The sequence below is a fragment of the Ascaphus truei genome, chromosome 21 (genome assembly GCF_040206685.1).
Source record: "Ascaphus truei isolate aAscTru1 chromosome 21, aAscTru1.hap1, whole genome shotgun sequence".
Taxonomy (NCBI): Eukaryota; Metazoa; Chordata; class Amphibia; order Anura; family Ascaphidae; genus Ascaphus; species Ascaphus truei.
Window position 1 is genome coordinate 22,565,707 of NC_134503.1, and position 14,504 is coordinate 22,580,210.

Sequence of the window (14,504 nt, forward strand, 5' to 3'; positions counted from 1 at the left end):
TCTACATGGAAACAACAATTGCGTGCTCATTTGCATTTGATTTCCCAGAATCCCTGGCAGCAGTAGAAGCACTATATGCTAAGTCAGGGGAGCACAAACTTTTTTCCCTGTGCCCCCCTGCCGGCATTTCCCCTCTCTCTGCCCCCCCCCCCCACCCCTTCTTACCTCGGCGTCATGGCAACGTGACGTCACATTACTTCGAGGCGTCAGGCGACGCGTCTAAGAAGCTGCCGGAGCCAAGGTAAGTGAGGTTTGCAGAGGTCTTAACACAATAGAACATGCTGGAAAATGTATGTGAGTGTTAGAGACGGTATAACACAGCAGTGAAACGGTTCCAGTATCGGGGAGAGAGAGAGCAGCACAGTTATACCTTTTTTGCGTGGTGACGCTCAGCCATCACTGTTATGCATGACACGTGACACCCTCATTCTTTTCACACAAAACTTTGCCCGATAGAACATGCTGGAATTTACAGCTTCCTTAGCTTATGGTTTCATTTTCTCGTGGCTTCCTTGTTCTATAACTTTCACTCGCCCAAATGTGGAGATATATCGAAGCTACGGCCCCAGTCAATGCATGCGCGCGTCGGAGCGCCAGGCGGCGCGTGCACCAGTTTCAGCCGCGACCTGTGGTCTGTAGTTGCGCGTCAGGAGAAGAGCAGATCATCGCGATGGGGGGGCGAAGCCATGACATCACGCGGCTGGTTCACCCTCATTGGCTGAACTGCCGCTGTGATGTGGCAAACGCTCAGCCGCCGCGACAAAAGACGAAAATCTTGTCTTTTGGCAAAGGCGGTCGTGCATCCGGCTTTCTGCAGGCGCACGGCGGAAGTGACTAGGGCCGGCCCTATAGAGGGCCGTATCTGTTTGCGCCGTGCACACCATAGCGCGCGCAGCCGCGAGCAGTAGGGACGAGGCCTTAGGAGGGTGGTAACTGGGTTACAATCTACACAGAGCAGCAGACAAAGTGTGAGAAGTTCTGTCTCTCTATAACTGCAAGCTGTGCCGGGCTCTTCTCTGAAACGCACTTCGCCCTGACCGTCTTTACCGCGGATCAGAGTGAAACACTCACGGCTGCTGTAAAGAACCAGAAAGCAGCTGGAAGGAGCAGCAGGCCAGGAGGAGCAGCAGGCCAGGAGGGCAACAGCATGTTGTGGAGGCGTCAGTGGCCTATGCTAATAGTGTATCACTGTACACAGCAGTATACACATCTGCTTTAAAGCTTTCCAGTACGATAGTGCTGGAATATAAATATATGCATAGAATCACCCGATACCAAATTACCAAACGCATACCCCACCATTTCTCCAGAATTAGATATTTGGTCGTGGCCATTTCTCCGCGACCAAATGGCCGCCGGTGCTTTGCCGCGACTCCCCCGGCTGCCGCAACCAATCTGACACTGGAATCCCCGCCACCGGCCACTTCTAAGGCCACGTTCAGGGTGCAGGCTTCAGAGGGAGGGCGTGCTGCCGTGCGAGCTGCCGTGGGACACAAAGTATTCAAATTGAATACTGGTTGTCAGGGTAGCAGCTGCCCTGTCTCCGAAGCCCGGAGTTGAAGCTGGCTACAGTTTCAAGAAACGAAAAAATCATTTTTTGAAGCTGCAGCAACGTCACTGGGATCTCGGCAGCCAATGAAATCATTCTTGAGAATGATTTCATGACTGCAGCCTCGATCCCTAACCTCACGTCTGTAGCCCCGCCCCCTCCTCAACTCCTGAAACAGTCTGCTGGGGATGAACACACATCGCCCAGCAGACTGCCGCCCGCCCTCCTGAACGCCCTCCCTCCAACTCCTGTCTCTGGCACCCTGAACGAGGCCTAAGGCAAGTTTATTACGGTTTAGGGGAGGGGGTTAATTTAAGGGATTTTAGCAGTTGGGGTAGGGGGTTAATTTAAGGGGTTTTAGAGACGCGGTGAAGCGCCGGTGGCGATTTGGTCCCAACCAAATGAGCGAGAGCGCCATTTCGTAACCTTTTCACTGGATAATGACCACATTTCTAACGAAAGCCGCCTCATTTAATACAGATCCATGTTTATAATGCCTACTAATCAAAAATCTGTAAATAAATCTTTTCACACCTCTGCCACAGCCACAGCATCCTAAAAATGTTACATTCCCTCAACCGTTTTAGGGATAAAAATTTGTTTTGAAAGATCTTTCAAAACAAATCTTTATTACTTATGAATATCAGGAAACAGCTGAAAACAATCTGTGCGTCTTAAAATGAAATAATTTAATATCTATGTTTTAGAACGAAAAAAGATATGTATTTGTGATGAGAAAGTGTGCAGATTGCAGAAGTATATGAAATAAATATCCAGCCCAGTGAGTGTGTTCTGGGTGCTATGAAAATGGGAAGTGCGTTGGCAATAAAATGTGATTTACAGCTCCATAAAAGCAGTAATAGCGACTGGTAGAAGCCATCTCATTCGTTGCACAGCAGCATCCCTTGTAGTGGCCATGTAATATTCCCAGAAAGGGCTTCGTCTTGTATGATTTGCTTTAGAGAAGGAGAATATAAAAGTTTGCACTTGAACATGAGGAGAATTGCTTAATATTTAGGGCTCTGGACAAGTGTGAATAGCAGGCGGGCACCTTTCTGCCCACGGTTTGCCAAGCAGTAGGTTGCAATGGCAAGTTTATTTTCAGGGAGAATCCTTTGCAGACAGATCACCCAGAGAGAAACTCATCATGCATGTAAGTTATGACATGATGTTCAACCTGGGTAGGTCCTAATAAGTAGAAGAGGCAATGTTTTTCATAGGAGACATTCATATGCTGAATACTGTAACTGGAGCAAGGTAAAGGCCTGTAACTTTGCTGTGACACTAACCCACTTGACTATGTATCCAGGTCAGTAGAGGAGCAGCATTGCATTTTTAAGGCTTTTAGAATAAAATACCACAAACTGCATCTCATTTCAGGAACCTAGCACGGAAGCCCTAGCAAAAAAAGAAGAACCAAGCTCCAGGCGCCTGAGAAAACTCCCCAGGCATCCCTCGTAAGATATGTTTTTTTAGTAATTAAGTCCATACAATTGCATCATTACAGTCCATAACATATGGCCAGACCCAGAGCAGTGTTCGATGACATGTAAATCCCCGGGTAGCAATATTCAGCATTCCCAAATAAGAAATGAAACACACACACTTCGATGACGCCTTCCAGAGAGGAGAGAAGCCACACACTTAAACATACCTTTAATTCGCTTTTGCCCTTGAAGGGACTGTCCCTTTAAAGTGTGATAGGCAGTAACTGTAACTATCCATTGATTCCCACCAGATTACCGTTTAGTGAATAATCCCCAGAATACACCAATATAAAATAAGTGACATTGAGATGCTGTATATAAGACACAGCTCCCATCATGCGTGTCGGGGGAAAGAGGCAGAATGAAGCTCACAAAGTCTGTTCAACGTTCGTGATCATCTTCAGCAAATACTGTACTTTGTCTTGGGACATACCTGCCATTTCCATTTAGAGCTGTTGAGCATGGACATTGTTTGATAACAGCGAGTTCTATTAAATATTGCAACTCCAGGTTGGCTAGTGCATATAAATCTATGCTTTTAGCGTATTAAATATTAAGCCACATGCACTCAGAATCCTTTGCTACAATATCTACTCTTCAAGCTGTACTGATTTGATGCATTAACAAATGAAGGCAGAAAACAAGCGGAAGAAAAGTGGAGGAGAGAGACTTGGATAAAACATTCACTTAAAATCCCAAAAGAGTAAAGAAAAGGACCGAAGAGAGACAGCAGAAAGGAGACGGCCCTAATCACACCAGCTTGTTAGAGTGAGCATTGTGGCGGTCCTCTGAACTCTAGATATAAGGAGGATACAAGTGTAAGTTGCAGAAATAACTTACAATCACCATGCGCTCAGTAACTGAAGTAAATGAATGGGCGCAATCCATCTGAAATAGCGGTGCCGGAAAATGACAGAATGGCCGAGATTTTATCCAACGTGCTGCAGGCTTCACCGGGAGGAATGTGTATACGGGGGACACCTGCACTTTAACCCTACACATTATCAAGCAACACTATACTGTATGTGCATCCGTGCAGAGATGGGATTCACAAGAGAGGGGGAAGTAACTCGGGGGAAGATTCAGAAAGGAAATATTCTCAATTGAAAACAAACATGTGGCACTATACAAAGCTACCACACATCTGTATAAAGTACCCCTATTATATAGCCCCTGAAAGGCCTTATACTAGAGAAAATAAACCGTAAGGCAGCTATAACACAAACCCTTACAAGCCCGGCCTTTAATAAAATCTATACAGTACTCATTTGTGAAGAGTTCTTGGATTCCCTGTGTTTGTCGATGCTTTAATTTTTATTTTTGGCTTGTGACTAACAGCCATCACACAGTTGGCTTCAAAAACGATGGTGCAGGTGGGAAAATAATAAACACTGCACAGGGCTTCAGGTGGAGAGGTGAGAGGATTATCATAACATTACCAGGAACATAGTGCATTGAATGTTAGTGGTGAATGGTTGGTGTCAGTGTATAGGGAATGTCAGAGGTGAGAACAAGTGCTAACACCAAATAGATCACTGGGGAACTACAGATATATACCGGTTACACCCTTTGCTCACTTACGACGCAATTAAAAGCCTAATTCACGCGCTTATTTTGTTCCGCCTTACGCAACCTTCTCCTGGTTGGCATTCCCCTTGTCACTGTCCCAACTCCAATCCATCCAAAACTCTGCTGCTCAACTCCACCTCCCTCGCCAGCCCCCTTCTGCTGCTCCACTATGCAAATCCCCACACTGGTTTCCCATCGCGTCTAGAATCAAATTTAAACCCCTAGTTCTGAATTACAAAGCTCTCAACAATGAAGCCCCCCCCCCTTACATCTCAGCCTTCACCCTCAAATATATCCCTAAACGACCCCTACGTTCTGCCTTACCACCTCTCACTCCCAACTACAAGACTTCTCCTGTGCTGCCCCATATCTGGAATTCCCTAGCACATACCATCAGACATTCAAAAACTCCCTGAAAACTCACCTTTTCAAGGAAGCCTATCTGACATACCCCTAACATCCAACTGCCCTTCCCTCACCTTCAACCCCATTGGGACCAGCTATGCGGCTGGACCAATCCCCATGCTCTCACACACCCCAAGGCCCCCAACCTCAAATGTTAATGGGATCAGCTGTCTGGCTGGACCATACTCCATCCTGATGTATACTCCATCCCACAATGAGCAGCCACTTTACCCTTTGTTTCCACACTGTCCCTCATTTCCTCAAGATCGTAAGCTCTAAGGAGCAGGGCCCTCCTTACTGGTCTGTGCATGTTTGTCCTTATTTGTATGTAACTCTGTTTATGTAATTATAAGATCTACGTACTCCTATTGTACCGTACTGCGGGATATGCTGGGGCTTTACAAACAAACCATGATAATAATACACAATGGCCACTGTGTTCAGGAGTGTAAATATATGTATGCAATTGTGTAAAACAACTAATGGCAATTAAATAGAACTTAAAGCAGCAGTACGGGTTAACTTAAAAAAATACATATATCTTTTTTATTACAGGTTTGAAGCAGGGGTTCTCCTGAGCTGAACTGTGTTAGTTTCAGCTCTGGGGACCCCGTGCTTCCAGAGATAATTACCTAGGTTGGGGGTGCTGGTATCGCTGCAGAGTTAAAAAGGTCCAGATCACGCAGACCAATAGGAAGCCGCGCCAGATGACGTCACAGCTTCCTATTGGCCCGCGTGACGCAGGACATTTAAGTCACCATTAGATTAGATGCACTGTTTTTCTGCCTGCGGGGATACCGGCAACGCCACGGAGGTAAGTATCTCCGGAAGCAGGGGGTCCCCGGAATTGAAATTTACACAGATCGGCTCCGGAGACCACTTGCCTCCACTCTGTAATAAATTTTTTTTTTTTTAAAGTTACGCCATACTGCTGCTTTAAGTGGCTCAACATATTTCTCCATAAGAATTATTAACAACAGAAGTCAAATAATCTTTGTACATGTTCAGGAAACCACAAATGCAGCAGCAGCTTCACATCTGAGTGGATTTATTCGGAAATCACCTCCCCACACACGGACTTATGGACATACTGTACGACCCAGGACATTGTCCCAAAAGCTGCTGCTAGAATCATTTTATGCTTTGCTAAATCTCTCGCCGTCTCTCCTGCTGAAATCCCCCTCCTGGCTCCCTATGGAATCCCGTGATCACGCACACATTTTTCCTCCTCACTCTTAAGGCTATAACGTACATATACATTCTTGTGCCCAATCTTAAAAAAAACCCTCTTTAACAAAGCCTATGGGTATCCGTTGGCTGATCCTATACACCTCATAAGCACGGACCGTGGCCCCCTGCAGACGCACTTACCAGAACACCCTCTTACTGTCTTTGTATGCTCTCCCTACGCACTGACGAGTGTAAGCTCTTTGGGGCAGGGACTCCTTTTTCCTAATGTTACTTTGATGTCTCGAGGGCGTATTCCCATGTGTTATATTATTATGTCCCATGTATTACTGCTGGGAAGCGTTATGTAAATGGGTAGCGCTATGTAAATAAAGATATATATACAAACCCATAAAAGGTTTCACTTTTGGCATTTGGGAAAAAACCCTTGGGGAAATTTTAAAAAAAAAATGCTTTTCTCTGTGTTAAACTGGAAGCGCCAAGTATGCTCAGAGCACCAGAATAACAGAACTGTAATAATTACCATAATTACCATGAGAAAGATTTCCTGGGCAAATTTTGCGAGAAGGGTCTCACATCAGGTAGGTAAAAAAGGACACGATATCAGATTTTCGGTGCTATAGAGGTTTTGAGTTATCCATTTAGAAGGCCGTCTTTATTGGATTACAGATGTCACTGTAAAAATAAAAGGCAAAAAACAGAGGTATGAATATAAAGCAATGTTTTATCTTACATACATTCTGACGGCCTTGGAATGAGTCAACCTGTGGAACGCCAACAATAATGGATTACTCAACAATGTAATCATCTTAAACGTGGATTTGCTGCTACTTCAGGGGGGAAAAACAGAATGTACTTAAAAGTATTTTTCTAACTAGTGCATTTGATAAAAACAATGTCAGTTTGCTTGAATGCAACAGAGCTCAGTCCGTATACACAAAGAGATTCATCTTTGCATCAACCTTTTAATATGGTTTATGCAGTCAGAAAATACAAAAGGGTTTTATTTTTAGACCAGCCTTTTTTATTCTCTACAATACAGCTTCTCAAACATGCCCGTATATATTTGGCAACGCTTGGGGGGGCCGACGCTTAAGAACCGCCGCACTACACAGAGCGAGACTGTTTGGGAAAGTGAGACTGTACAAGTTCTCCAGCAAGGCAGCTTTCACATCGCTACGGCGGCCTACATTTGGGAAATAAATCTTATTTTGCATTTTAGGAGATAAAATAAATTCTGCATACCAACATTTTGCTTTTCTAAATAAAATCCGTCTCAACCATTGCCATTTCCTTCTCAAACACCTTCTCTATTTCCTCATGGTGGAACATTAAGGGACACTGAAAGCCTCACATGGAAATGCTGTTAAAAAAAAAAAAAACCCATCCGGATGTTTGGCAGAAATGCTGTCAGTGGGAAAATATACAGAAAAAAAGAGTTGTGAACCGACAAACATGGGAGAAACAAATAATCTGGAATCCAGAATACTACATGTATTTTTATTTCAAACGTTATACAATCCATACATTAAAAGGCCTATAAATTCAATGCCAAGCAAGGCAATAATTATGATTATAGAGCAATTTGTCATCTTGTGAAAAGGAAGAAATATTAGAGCAGAGGACATATCCATTTTCACGTCATTTCACCTATTTCCTTTGGTCCGTGGATTTTAGTGGAATCAATCTCAAAAAAGGCGATTCGCGTTTTGTGGATTTTTACATTTTTATTACCAATACACTCTGCGGATTCCGCAGCGCGTGGATGGATTTGTGAAATCCGCGGATTCGGTAATCCATTCTTAAGTATCCGCCAACGGATCGCTGAATCTGCAGATTGGATTCTACAAATCCGTCCATGGGTTGTATACAATGGCGGTTTTTGATGAATCCACGTGAATTGAAACCGACCAAATCTCTTTGCGGATTTTACACCGCGGAACAGATTTTGGGGGGTTGGAGGGTGGGTAACATCAGCAGAACGGATTTGGGCGGACTCGCCCGTCTATAATAACAAGCTCCCGTCCTGTGTAACAGAATGTAGTAAGAAGGAAGGTTTCCATCACCAGTCCGTGAGGATTTGAGCACATAATAAGGAGGTTGGATTCTGTGCTTGCAGTCGGAGCCAAGCCTTAATTCATTGCCTTACTAAAAGCAGACTAAGCAGGTTAACAAGTGTGTTTGTATCAAACGACTTAAATTACCAACTAAAGCCAGCTGGCTGAGAACATGTTCAAGTCGTAATCTCCCAAGAAATGACTGTTTAAGAAGTACTTTAATTACCAAACCCACCAAAATGGCTCATTAATACACCAGCGTGGCAATCTTTCACGAGTACATTTACATACATATATTTCCATGCAGCAAAAATGACCTGCCATTGGATGAATAATACATGGATTTGCTTTTGAAAAAAACAAAGTCAACACATTTGAATCTTAAATGGATGTGAAAATGAAATTATAAATAGGATTATAAAGTAAAGGATGTGACCTCAATTCAATGATTTTGTATGACAATTAGATGGAAACCGTGTCTCGGGTTAGAAATAACGTGTAAAACAATGGACGTTTTGCTTGACACGGCGATGCTGGTTGTAGTGAGGAATGTTGACCCACTGATGTAGAATGTTACATTGTATAATAATTAATTATTACTCCACATACTTTACAAATCCCAAAACCAAATGGTGGGAAAACATGCAATATGAGATCCTTCAAAAACATTCCACTTTTGAATTCTTGCGCCAGTTTCTCAGACAAATCATTAAATGAGCAAAATCACCCAAAATTCCCTCGTTTGTATTAGAAAACAGCAATAGCATCTGAAATCTGTAGATCACACGACAAATAAGAAATATGTGAATCACCGTAGAAAGCATAAATGCAATTTAAATGGTTTTGTGAACACAAACTGCTTGGACAACAATGATGCCGCTTTAGTCTGGAATGGGATTCCAGCTGTAATTGGAACTATGGACAAGGTAACTAACCAGTGTTTTCATTTTGACACACAAGGAGGAGAGACCCTTCCAAGGGCTTCATATAAAACTAACATTTTGTATGGTTAAAAAAATACTGCAGTCTTTTTAATTCATTTGAAAACAAAATGATGGAAACCCCAAAACACAGACCCTCCCAGAGCCACCGTGACTATTGTTATATTGTAGTCTTGCTCCCCGAGAGATCAATTCTGGTTGTCACACAAACAAAAGGTCATTCTAATGACACAGTGATTATGTGAAGCATGTGAGAGGCGGGGTTCAGAAACCTACCCAAAGTACCCCACATCAGCAGCTCACATTCACAGGGCAGGAAGGTCAGTGCTTTTGCCATAATACACTTTGCTCCTGTCGCTCAGAAGCAGCTTTAGGCTATTGCCCCAATGTTCACTGCGGCGCGTGTACGGGTGAAAGCTGCGATGTGCGGTCTAGGGGTAGCGATGGGAGGCACGGCCATTACAGGAGGGGCGGTGGGCTGCAGCCATGATGGTCTACAAATACCTGCGCTCATATTGGTCCACATGATCTGCCCCGCCATTGGCTGCCCGCACACCATGTGATCGCATCACGGAAAGGAAAGACAAAATGATAGTCTTCACTGCCAGCGGACGTGTCATCGCGCCCACACACACACGGCCACTGGGGCCTGCCCCACAGAGGTCTGTGGTGTGTGGCGTGCACGCCGTAGCGCGCACCGCAGCGGCCACTGAGGACCTGGCCTTAGGCCTCGGATATAGTAGGCGCGCGAGACAAGCACATGGTGTCGCGCGCACCTGCACGAGAAGCGATCCGTGACCTGTAGGATTCCTATGACGTGCGCGACGGGGAGGCAGTGCCGTGAAATCACGCGGCTGGTTCGCCCTCATTGGCTGAACCGCCCACGTGACCCGGCGGTCGCGCTCCAAAATAAAAAAAAATTCTATGGCCTGCCTCATTGAGGTGCGGCCTTTGTTCGCACCACGCACAGTCACACGCAGCCTTAAACATACTGTGTGCAGTCATACTCCATGTTGTGTTCTGCTGCAGCGTGTTATTTTTTGGTAGGGGAGTCTTACAAAGTGAACTCCTGCTTGGTCCAATTCTCTAATACAGTGCTAGCTGTCACATGTGTGTCCAAAGTGCACCTGGCACAGCAAGCAATAAAAATTATTACTTCTCAGTTCGGATTATGAAAGATCTCAACTCTCAGACATTAATAGCTGTGCGCACTAACGGATTGTGACAGGCACAAATTACTTTAAATGCATTAAAGCTATTTTTGGAGCGTATGCCCTTAACACTTGCTTTGAGCCGTATATTTGTTAATTGACTGATCAGGTTTTATTGAACACTGCAGAATAAAGACGTCCCACCGAGGTGGTTAAAAATTCACACGATTTGAAACTGGCTTTTCACCCCGATCTCGCGCCTTCCTTTGCGATTTCTCCTGCAAGACTCTGGTCTTTGGCTCCCAGTGGTTCTTAGATAACAAAATAACAACTTATTGTATATTTTACGTCTGAAGCGGAGAACTCGCCAGAGAATAACAATATATACCACAGCTTATTCTGTATTGTGTACTTCATACAATATGTTGCCACTTTGGTTTGGTCATGTAGCTGTAACTTGTATGTATGTCTTTATTTGTATAACGCCATCCATGTACATTGCTCTTCACAACAAAATAATGGGACACATAGTAAGAATAAGCGCTGCAGACATCAAAGTAACTTTAGGAAAAGGAGTCCCTGTCCCAAAGAGCTTACAATCTAATTGGCAAGTAGGGAAAACGTAGAGATAGTAGGAGGGTGTTATGGTAAAGGGTCATGGTAGCGGCATATGGAGTTACTCAAATACTCAAAAGCTTTTCAGTGAACGAGTATAAAGTTTACAGTGATCGGACCAGAACCGACCGACGGGAAAAGCAACACAAATAAGAACAAACAGAACCAGAAACATATGCAGAATAATAAAAGGGCGCAGTGTAAGAGAAACATTCACCCCGAGACTTGACGTAAAGCCGTGAAAGTCGTAATGAAATGTTAAAAGCATTCATCAGAGCTCATGCAGACAAGGCTGGAGCAGAGCCGCAGGTTCTCATCATGGAAAGGAGCACAGAGAAATCATGAAAGGAAAGATGTGCTCGCAAGAGAGAGCGTACATTAACATCAGAGGATTTCCAGTATCATTAGGTTACCAAATTGAATAGAAGCAACTTGGGGGGCATGGGAGTCCTCTGTTAGAAAGGTTGTGAGAAGGGCAGTATTCCCAGGCCTTTAGGTTAGTGGGATGCGTTAAGGGTAGGAGTATTCCCAGGCCTTTAGGTTAGTGGGATGTGTTAGGGGTGGGAGAATTCCCAGGTATTTAGGTTAGTGGGATGTGTTAGGGGTGGGAGTATTCCCAGGTATTTAGGTTAGTGGGATGTGTTAGGGGTGGGAGTATTCCCAGGCCTTTAGGTTAGTGGGATGTGTTAGGGGTGGGAGTATTCCCAGGTATTTATGTTAGCGGGATGCGTTAGGGGTAGGAGTATTCCCAGGTATTTAGGTTAGCGGGATGCGTTAGGGGTAGGAGTATTCCCAGGTATTTAGGTTAGCGGGATGCGTTAGAGGTGGGAGTATTCCCAGGTATTTAGGTTAGTGGGATGTGTTAGGGGTGGGAGTATTCCCAGGTATTTATGTTAGTGGGATGCGTTAGAGGTGGGAGTATTCCCAGGTATTTATGTTAGCTGGATGCGTTAGGGGTAGGAGTATTCCCAGGTATTTAGGTTAGCGGGATGCGTTAGGGATGGGAGTATTCCCAGGTATATATGTTAGCGGGATGCGTTAGGGGTGGGAGTATTCCCAGGTATATAGGTTAGTGGGATGTGTTAGGGGTGGGAGTATTCCCAGGTATTTAGGTTAGCAGGATGCGTTAGGGGTGGGAGTATTCCCAGGTATTTAGGTTAGCAGGATGCGTTAGGGGTGGGAGTATTCCCAGGTATTTAGGTTAGCAGGATGCGTTAGGGGTGGGAGTATTCCCAGGTATATATGTTAGCGGGATGCGTTAGAGGTAGGAGTATTCCCAGGCCTTTAGGTTAGCGGGATGCGTTAGGGGTAGGAGTATTCCCAGGTATATATGTTAGCGGGATGCGTTAGGGGTGGGAGTATTCCCAGGTATTTAGGTTAGTGGGATGTGTTAGAGGTAGGAGTATTCCCGGGTATTTAGGTTAGTGGGATGTGTTAGAGGTAGGAGTATTCCCAGGTATTTAGGTTAGCGGGATCCGTTAGGGGTGGGAGTATTCCCAGGTATATATGTTAGCGGGATGTGTTAGAGGTAGGAGTATTCCCGGGTGTTTAGGTTAGCTGGATGCGTTAAGGGTAGGAGTATTCCCAGGTATATATGTTAGCGGGATGCGTTAGAGGTGGGAGTATTCCCGGGTGTTTAGGTTAGCTGGATGCGTTAAGGGTAGGAGTATTCCCAGGTATATATGTTAGCGGGATGCGTTAGAGGTAGGAGTATTCCCAGGTATTTAGGTTAGCAGGATGCGTTAAGGGTAGGAGTATTCCCAGGTATATATGTTAGCGGGATGCGTTAGAGGTAGGAGTATTCCCAGGTATTTAGGTTAGCAGGATGCGTTAGGGGTGGGAGTATTCCCAGGTATATATGTTAGCGGGATGCGTTAGAGGTAGGAGTATTCCCAGGCCTTTAGGTTAGTGGGATGTGTTAGGGGTAGGAGTATTCCCGGGTATTTAGGTTAGCGGGATCCGTTAGGGGTGGGAGTATTCCCAGGTATATATGTTAGCGGGATGCGTTAGGGGTAGGAGTATTCCCAGGTATTTAGGTTAGCAGGATGCGTCAGGGGTGGGAGTATTCCCAGGTATATATGTTAGCGGGATGCGTTAGAGGTAGGAGTATTCCCAGGTATTTAGGTTAGCAGGATGCGTCAGGGGTGGGAGTATTCCCAGGTATATATGTTAGCGAGATGTGTTAGGGGTGGGAGTATTCCCGGGTATTTAGGTTAGCTGGATGCGTTAAGGGTAGGAGTATTCCCAGGTATATATGTTAGCGGGATGCGTTAGAGGCAGGAGTATTCCCAGGTATTTAGGTTAGCAGGATGCGTTAAGGGTAGGAGTATTCCCAGGTATATATGTTAGCGGGATGCGTTAGGGGTAGGAGTATTCCCAGGTATATATGTTAGCGGGATGCGTTAGGGGTAGGAGTATTCCCAGGTATTTAGGTTAGCGGGATGCGTTAAGGGTAGGAGTATTCCCAGGTATATATGTTAGCGGGATGCGTTAGAGGTAGGAGTATTCCCAGGTATTTAGGTTAGCAGGATGCGTTAAGGGTAGGAGTATTCCCAGGTATATATGTTAGCGGGATGCGTTAGAGGTAGGAGTATTCCCAGGTATTTAGGTTAGCAGGATGCGTTAGGGGTAGGAGTATTCCCAGGTATATATGTTAGCGGGATGCGTTAGAGGTAGGAGTATTCCCAGGTATTTAGGTTAGCAGGATGCGTTAGGGGTAGGAGTATTCCCAGGTTTATATGTTAGCGGGATGCGTTAGAGGTGGGAGTATTCCCAGGTATATATGTTAGCGGGATGCGTTAGCGGTAGGAGTATTCCCAGGTATTTAGGTTAGCGGGATGCGTTAGGGGTGGGAGTATTCCCAGGTATATATGTTAGCGAGATGTGTTAGGGGTGGGAGTATTCCCAGGTATATATGTTAGCGGGATGCGTTAGGGGTGGGAGTATTCCCAGGTATATATGTTAGCGGGATGCGTTAGAGGTAGGAGTATTCCCAGGTATTTAGGTTAGCTGGATGCGTTAGGGGTGGGAGTATTCCCGGGTATTTAGGTTAGCTGGATGCGTTAGGTAGGAATATTCACAGTTAGCAGGTGTTTAAAGTACCAAAAGGAAGAAAAAAAAGAAACGTATATCCTCCATGTGTTTTTAAGGACAGGGGAGCATTGCATCTCAACGTTCGTGTGGGACAACAGGACTGCCTGATTCAGTACACTAAGGAACACAAAAGCAGCACGAAGTTAAGTAATCTAAAAGTCATGAATTGTGGGTGTAACTCTAAAGCAACAAGACCGGCCAAACTGCACTAAGAAACATGGTGTTTTTCACAGCAAAGAATGAGGAAACTGAACTCTAATAGGAGTAGTGATAAGGTGTACAGAGGTTGCCTCAATACAAACTTCTGAAACACTTCACGAGGAACCTATTTTCAGCTGTACATGTGATTAAAAAGATTTAAGTTGTTATACAATCAATACACTAAGGTTCAAAGATGAAACCCAAAGCTGTGTATGAATCTATAACAGGGGTTAGACTATTCTGCATTA

General features: G+C 44.8%; 1 protein-coding gene across 6 annotated transcripts in view; it reads right to left on the minus strand.

Moving 5' to 3' along the window:
* Positions 1 to 14,504, minus strand: part of STRBP (spermatid perinuclear RNA binding protein) — a 128,535-nt gene that overhangs the window by 95,279 nt on the left and 18,752 nt on the right. For all 6 annotated transcript variants that reach the window (XM_075579359.1, XM_075579361.1, XM_075579360.1 and 3 more), the window contains exon 2: positions 6,731 to 6,873. In XM_075579359.1, coding sequence (XP_075435474.1) covers positions 6,731 to 6,733 — 3 coding nt within the window. In that variant the 5' untranslated portion in view covers positions 6,734 to 6,873. The remainder of the gene's footprint in view (positions 1 to 6,730; positions 6,874 to 14,504) is intronic.